At 41.0% G+C, this 8428-nt stretch overlaps 1 protein-coding gene across 1 annotated transcript in view; it reads right to left on the bottom strand.

The window, feature by feature from the left end:
- Positions 1-2259: 2259 nt before the first annotated feature.
- Positions 2260-8428, bottom strand: part of lmo4b (LIM domain only 4b) — a 15277-nt gene continuing 9108 nt past the window's right edge. Inside the window, exons 3-5 of the mRNA XM_015057257.1 lie at positions 6694-6790; positions 6447-6602; positions 2260-3217 (exon numbers count right to left, since the gene is read on the bottom strand). Of these exons, the coding sequence (XP_014912743.1) occupies positions 3209-3217; positions 6447-6602; positions 6694-6790 (262 nt within the window). The 3' untranslated portion in view covers positions 2260-3208. The remainder of the gene's footprint in view (positions 3218-6446; positions 6603-6693; positions 6791-8428) is intronic.

The raw sequence follows: 8428 nt of genomic DNA, 5'->3' as shown, positions 1-8428 counted from the left end.
TATTCTTTCTTACAGTCATTCCTTTGTCGATTTACTACTGTCCATTGTCCTTTTTATTGACCTAGCATGGGTCAAGCTTCAGCCATTGGTAAGGTCGTCTCAGTGAGTTTGAGACTTCCAGGTTCCTGTAGCTGCTGGGAATCATCTACATTGTCTGTGCTCCACCTACATGTTATATGCATGTTTATGCTGCGAGGCTTCCTAAATATCTAAGGACTATTGTTACAGTAAATATGCCTTTGTGCTGCACAGATAAACATGATTCTTGCAAACTTAGAGTTGGTGAACAGCCTTGAGTATAAGGAGAAAACTTTATGGTGCATCCAGTCATGGAATACCAACATTTACCTTAAAGGGTTGTTAATAACTTGAATTTGTAGATAGTTGGACTTCAAATTGTTTGTGAATGATCTTTTGAACTCTTCCCAGATTGGTGGGCAGTAAAAATGACTTCACTAAGATCATGGCTGGTGATTAAGTGTATTGTTTTATGCAAAAATTTGAAAAATACTTTGATGTTAATGTTTGTCACTCATATTATTCAATGTTCTTCAAAGAGGAAGGACTGTAGCAGTCTGTGTTACAGAATTTTTGAAAGTTTCTAACAACACTGTTGATTTAAAGCAGAGATTGAAACTGGTTGGAAACAGTGAGTTTCTAAGAACAGCAATTATCTATCTCATATTAAACCATCAGGGCAGGGTGATCGTTTTAACAAATATGGAACAAACGTAGTTTTGTAAAAGTTGCATACTGCAGCTTTACATGCAACATCAATAAACCGCTTTATCTAGCTTCATACGGCTGAGAAAACATTCAACTCTGTGCCGTTGTCACCTCCCTAAATGAATCAAATCAAAAAGTGTTACTTATCTCCTAGATTAAAGCTTGATCATTCCAGAATCAACTTGTCTGGTGCTAAACCCACGAGGCCAAGAGCAGATCCCGTCGTGCATGAAATTTCAATTTAGAACCCAAGACACTGTTTACTCTTTAGGCCCATTTCCTCTCCCTACTTGAGCTGATTTCGGCATCAAAGTCTGCTTTTGTACAGCAGCAGCATTGTTTCATCAGCAGCAGCAAGTGAGGCTCACCAGCGGCACCACACTGTGCAGATAAGTGCATCAGCTATTACTGGGTCCCTCCTTCAGACCTATTAGGTCTTGCGAGGACTTCAAACACCAATTTGTTCTGCAAATAGCCCATTCAATTTGTGCCCACCAAAGAGAGACACCTCTCTCCCTCTCTGCAGTAATTGAATCTTCAAAGGGACATTTTCCTCCATTTCTGCCAGGTATTAGAGTGATGAATAGCAAACGGTCATCTGAATAGAAAGAGAGGATACATGTTTATCCATTTTCAGTCAGGCGCTGATCATGGCGCCTTGATGACTGCGGGGTTGGTAATAGGATTGAAGGGGGTCCTCGGTAAGAGTCGCTCTTGAACGCAACTTTGCTTTGTGGTTCTACGAGCTAGCTGCAGCTCACCGCAAACCGTTCTGGGTAATAAGGTGGTGGCAGCGTTATGCTGTGGGGGGGATGCTCTCCGGCAGCAGGTAAAGGGAAGCTGGTCGGAGTCGAAACAGAAAAAGTCAAGGATAAAAATGTCATTTTTCCACACAGCAAACACACGGACAATGCAAACTTCATAAGACAAATGCAACAGAAAATTGCTTCAAATAAAAAAAAAATTGCAATCATAGGAAATAGAAAAGAAAGAAATCCAATGAAAAATGTTGCAAATAGCAGAAACATCTGGAAATATGAAAAGGTGCACTATTGCTTCAAAAGGTAAGTCCTCCAGACCACTAGGGGGAGTCTGGAGTAGGTTGTATAACCTATATAAACAGCCACGTCTTCAGTATCATAAAGACTGCTCGTTTCAATGACATGAAGTATAACACACTCAGGCCCATGTTCCTATGGTCGTTACTGAGAGCCTGATCTCATACGATATTTTTGTCGACTCCCCCTAGTGGTCTGGAGCCCTTTCAATTAGTGGAGCCAGTTAATAGCATTACACAAGTGCTGTGATTTTTTTGTTTGTTTTGTACTAGTTGTGTTGTTTTCCTCCTTGCTCCCATTTCCTGTGTTTGCAGTGATTTTTCTGTTGCATTTGGGGGAGGTTGTGTGTTTTGCAGTTCCAGCTGGTTGCGGTACGTTTCACTGGTTTCTGCAAGTTTGCGCCTGTTGGTATTTCTGTCTCCAAAGCACATTTCTCCTTTAAGAAATAAACATACCAGGGTCACAATGAATTTGAGGAGGCTTTAAAATCTTCCAATACTTTTATTATTTAAATACACCATACGGGAGCAAATGTCTCGGAAAATATCACAAATAAATTTCTCTTTCATTCATCATTTATATGTTGGGAATGATATCTACATTTCTGGCTATGAGCAGAACTTCTTCAGGTTGCCATGGTGTGAAGGGAAGGGAGCTGGATGCAGAGGGGTCAGATGTACTGTAGCCACACCTGGACAACATTTACATGCATACTGTACATACATGGTAGCTTTACAAATACACCACAAGTGTTCATGATTTGTTTTCCACAAAATGCCACAGATATTGTATTTAAACCCCATTCATATATACATATGCATATGAACACATATGTATATATGAATCAAAAACAGAAAGAGAACATATTCCCCCTTTTTTTTGACAACACTTAAAATATAGAAAGTGAAATCACCACGTTTCTGGGAAATGAGGATAGAAAAGGAAGAGAGGGGAAAAAAAAAAGAAAAGTTCCCGCTTTTCCCCCAAGAGTGTCTTTAAACAAATGTGCAGCGTTGAAAAGTCTGCAACTCTTAAACCTAATTAGTCTGTTTTTTTTACTTTTCTGTCTTCGCTCAGTCACAACATCCTCTGTCGGTTGCTTTAACGTCCTCTCTACCTGGAGAGTCCCCTTCTGATTACGATCAGTGTTAAAACTCCGAAGCGTTCCCGAGCGTTCTCGTCTCAGTTGTAATAAGTGCAAATATCCACCCAGATTTGGGGAAAAGCCGAAGGTTGAAGGCTAGGAGTTGGGGGGCGGGGCCTTGAGGGTTGCGGAGATGAGAAGTCAGGTTACTGGTTAAGATGGGCAGAGGGTTCCTTTAGGGCGAACGGGCCTGGGCTGCTGCTGATCCACGCTGTCTCTGGTGACAATGAGGAAGGGCTAAAATGAAGGCACACATCCTGCTTCCTGCACAGCTTCCCACCTAACACACCTAGCACGAAAAACAAACAGAAACGGAGATTAACAACGCACTAATCCACTTTTTTCACTTACGATACTTCTATCTGAGGTTTAGTATCGGTCGATACCGATCCGATACAAAAAAAACTGCTGAATTGACTTAAAATTTCTTTTTTTTTTTCTTTAAACACAGACATAAATGTACTGAATTACAAATGAATTTGATAACTCTGTAACAGTACTGCATACTTAAATACATCAATAGCTTCACAAGTAGAAATGCAAATGTTTGTGTTAAGCGATTCAATTCAGATTTTTAGGGTAATGATTCGATTTAGAAACAATTTTTGATTCACACACTGTTTTTCTATTCAAACAGTCTAGAGATTGTTTAAATTATGTGACAACAGGAAAAGAGTTTTAACAAAACCATCAATTATTTAAAACAATTTGATAGGTTTCCATACTGTATCACAATTCACCAGTTTATATTCCAACAAATATAGGTTTATGAATGAAATTCTGTAACTTATATTGCCAGTATTAGGTTAGCTTACCTGGCATAGCTTTGTCATAAATAAAAAAAATCTCAAAGTTTCAAATATAATTTTACAAAAAAATTAAGCAAAATCTATTTCTAAGCATTTTGAAACGGTCCAAAATTCACGGGACAATATGTAGATGTAAAAATAAACTGCAACAAGCCTTTTAAATGGTACAGAAAGTGCAATTAGAAAATCTAAATATAATATAAGAATAAATAAACAATGACACCTCTCAAAGCACGAATCCTAGAATTAATCTTGAATAGATGTGCTCTTATAGATCTCAGGCGCATTGCCACCGATGCTCGATCTATAATTTTTGTCGAAATCAGAACTGATAAAGATATAAACATTGGATTGGTGCATCTCAAACAAACATCTCTGGTCAGCATTAAAAGCAAGACGTTGAAGTGTTAAACGTGTCCACTCCCCTCCACCTGATAAATACATTTCCACTAGCGCCTGTGTTTAATTTATTGATCAGCCAGGCTTTGAAAACCATCTGGTGTCCCATTTACTTAGCACCGACTCAGAAGTGCCTTCATGAGGCGATTCTCTTTGGTATAATTAGAAGCACGCTCCAGCATAACTGCAGGAGGTGCTCAAGCCTGTGAAACAGAAATGCAGGGGGAGGAAACACTATTATCTGTCTGGGTAAAAAAAAAAAAGGAAGAAAAAAGAAACAGCTTTAAACTTTTTCATCTTCCTCGTGTTTTTCTCTGCGATTCTAGGGGTGATTTACTTCCCCCCTCCCCTTCATCCTTCAAATCACTAGGAGGGCTTGAGTCTATTAGTAATTGCAAACTCCGACTTTGGGGGCTAATTAAAGTGACTGACGCTGGGAGGGTCTTCCTCCCCTGGGTCAAAGTGAGCTCTGTTTGAGAGAGGTAATTTGTCTGCTCTGAACAAAGAGATTAGGCAGGAAGAAGCTGGAAAGGAAGCTGAAGATATGAGCGCAAAAACGATCGCCGCAAAAATCGCAAATAATCAAAACGACTGCGGCCTGATGCATTGGTGCGGTATTGATTCGGAGGTCCGGAGTCCTGCCAGATTCTGCTAAACGTGCCACAATGTGCTGGAGCAGCAGGATGATCCTCCACGTTTTCCCATGTGGAGCTAACAGAAGCATCCACTGAGCGTCTCTGTTTATTTAAATATCCTCTCCTCTCCTCTCTCCGCTATAATTAAAGCACCGGGGCCAATATTCAGATTGTGTTTTAGCATCAATAATGCAGCACTTTTTTTTTTTTTCTCCCACTACAATTGATGTCGGGGGCATAAATAAACAATGAAGCTTCGTATTTTACTACGCCGGCCGTGCTAACGGAGACGCTCTTAGCGCGTGGCTGACGACTTAAACAGACGTTTAAAATTAAGCTAGATAATACAACGGCTTTCAATTTAAATGTGAGGAGCTCTTAGAGCTCGGCGAGCCGATCTGTAAAAGTGACAAGCCCTTAAAAGGCCTTAATGGAGTTCTGCCTCTCCTCCACTCGCACGAGCAGTCAAGGTGAAATGCATGCTCCCAATAATATGATTCCTCTTTTAGTCTATCTATGACACACTCCAAACACTCCCCCCCTTTCCAGGTTTCTCTCAGCCTGTGTGTGTATCAATAAAACTCCTTGTTTTGAGGCAGAAATGATTAGATCTCCAGCAGGCAGAATGGAGCTACCCTGAAGAATGAAGTTATCCTTGTATTGTATATGATTAGGCGTTTTGTTTTGCTTTCACTGGAAACATCAAGATGGAAGTCGTCATGACGGTTCTGGTGATACACTAGCTGCCCGGGGTGATCCCGTTTAGCCACACAAGGTCATGAAAATCTGCTTTAAAGGTACTTCTCTGTTGTAAATACTCTCAAACTAATGTGCGACAACAATACAACACAGAGCTTCTGCAGGATTTCATAGAATACGTTTTTAAAATTAAACAAAACAAAACATGAATGCCAATTATTGCTCTGCGACATCACAAGAGGCTAGCTGATCAAACAGGCATTAGTAAACGTTACGGTGGTTGAGTTTTGGCATAGACTTTGAGGTGTTTGGGTGGTAAAGGTCATGGTGGAGATGCTGTAGGTATGGGCATTAGTGGCGCCCCCAGAAAATGGTCTTAAGGGGCGGGGCCAGACCAGGCCAGTAAAATTCCAGGTTGCTCAGAAAAAAATTTAATTAATAAAATTTAGGGATGAACGATAGAGCACTAACATTGATATCAGCCAATATTAGTCATTTTTTAATATGTCACTGCGTTAGCTTAGCTTAACTTCTCTGGTTCTAACTGACTCTAAAAAGTAGTGGTACAGGACCACAGGAGTTCTGGAGGAAACATGTAGCATTCTGCTACTAAATAAAGACGTTTAAAGGCGGAATCTGATTTTAAAATATGAGGACAAATGACTTTGGTCATGCACACATGATCAAAGGCACGTGTTAGAGGACAACGTGTTCTATATGTGACAAACTATATGATTATCTTGCGTGATTTTTCACCAGTCTGGTATGTAGCTTTAAACACTTTGTAGAAACAGCACAAAAAGTGTAGCCAAAGGAACTTTGAATAAATTATTGAATTAAAATGTAACAAAGCCAGTCCAAGTTATCCTTATTGATCATCAAACACCAATGTAAACTGAGTAAATTCCCGCTTTTCTCATTTCACTACAATCTATAACTCACTAAGAACAAACTTCCACCAGTGCAGCGGGCTTACCTTCTGGTCAGGCAGTAACGGGTTCGTCTGCAGAGAACTTAAATGGCCGTTGATGAGTGCTGTGGGTCTGTCGTGTTCGCAGAAGAGGCTGCCGTTGATGTAGTGGAATCGATCCCCAGGAACGAGCCGGTTCCGGCAGGTGGAACACGTGAAACACTTTGGGACAGGAAGAGAGGAACCAGATTAACCAACCCAATCTACTTACACACCACTAAACGCGGGTACATGGCGGCGGTTTTGTTTTTACCTTGAGATGGTACACGTTGCCTTGCGCCCTCATCACCAACTCGCTGGCTGGAATAGACTGACCGCAGGCACTGCAAGCTCCGCTGTTCCCAAATAACCTGAGAAAAGACGGAGTGAGGAGAGCGGGGGTTACTCTGCGTCTGCGTAAATTTGCGTAATAAACTGGGAACCCACGCTTTAGTTTGCCAAGTTTTCTATTCTACATGTCTCGACTCTTATGACTGAAAACATGAAGAAGAGATGGAAGATCAACAGGAGAAATGAATCCTTTTAAGCTCTTCTCAAGCATCTCATGCTGAGACTACGTATTACTTTTACTGCATTTTTCTTTTCTGCAACCCAATAATAAGCAGGAACATAAGACATCAGGAGCTAAAAGGATTTGATTGTACACCCAGGCAGGGACGCAGAGCTTTTGCCATTAGGACTCATGTGAATGCTCTGTCAGTGCCGTGTTTCCATTAGAAACCCCGTAGCTTCTCTGGTTGATATATAATGTGCATGGGTTAACCTTTTCAATCATGGTGTCAACACTTTAGATTTGCTTCTGCTCATCTCTTTCGTCCCTAACCTTCTCTCTCTCTCTCTCTGCCTCTTGATAATGAAATGCTTGCTCCAGCTTCCCTTCTATCTTCCTTCTGAGTCCACAATTTAGATTACTTCATCTCGGTGAGCAGCAAACTGAATGAAATTTCGATTTGAGCAGAAAGTAATTTACTGGGATCTGGACCCATTTGTCATCATATCTCACTGGGTGTTTGCTCTATCACTGCACTTTTCCTAAGCAATCAAATAAGACCACGGCATCTGACATGCTCCGGAGAGAAGGGGGAGAGAGAGAGAGAGAGAGAGAGAGAAAGAGAGAGAGAGAAAGAGAAAGAGAGGGATGAAAAAAAGGATGGGTGGTGGCAGTGGATCAGATAAAGTTGTTTGGCTTCAAATAAATAATAATAAAATTAACAGGAAACCCAAGAACGTCTCGTCCGTTTTACGCTCTTGAGGAAGCTTTTCTTCATGAAAAGTATTTAAACGGAATCAGGGAGAGAATAAAATGTTTGTGTCGTAACCCCCGCTCTCCTCCCCGAGCGGTTGTTAAGATACGACCGACAAAAACAAAACAAAAGTAGGAGCTCTCAGAGAAAACGGCTTTCAATAAGACAGCACCGGGCGGAAGCAAATTTTGTTTTGTTGGCATCATTTGGAAAGACTCCGTCAAAACTCAATTTCAGAAACTAATTAAATGGAGACTGTTGCTGCAACGCTGCCAGTTTTGGGCTCTCTGGGAAACAAACGTGTGTGTGTGTGTATATATATATATATATATATATATATATATATATATATATATATATATATATATAATTTATTTGTATACATTTAAATATATAACTGGCTTTAAGAGACGTGACGATACGAGAATGATTCCATGAGAAAGCGTTGGAGTTTTATCAGCGTGAAAGCTTTTTGAGAAGTGTTGAAACAAAGCCTACGAAGGTCCACAAAGCAACACGAAGCAGGTTAATTATTTTACCAGGGATGGAGAGGTAGAGGGAGAAGGGAAAGGAGTGGTGGGAGGGGGGGCAGCTCTGGATACTGTTTGATTTAAGGAGCCCAGGCCTTTAGGTGCTCAATTAAGTTGCTGTAGCATTTTGAACTTGGGCTCTAATGCTACCCCCCCCCCCCCCCCCCCCCCAGCAAGTCTCCCAAAGCCGTCGGCCAGGGCGGGGGGGAGGCCA

The sequence above is a fragment of the Poecilia latipinna genome, unplaced genomic scaffold (assembly GCF_001443285.1).
Source record: "Poecilia latipinna isolate Pla-1442-1.1 unplaced genomic scaffold, P_latipinna-1.0 Scaffold1450, whole genome shotgun sequence".
Taxonomy (NCBI): Eukaryota; Metazoa; Chordata; class Actinopteri; order Cyprinodontiformes; family Poeciliidae; genus Poecilia; species Poecilia latipinna.
Note: the sequence above shows the minus strand (reverse complement) of the source record. Positions and strands in the feature narration are given on the sequence as shown.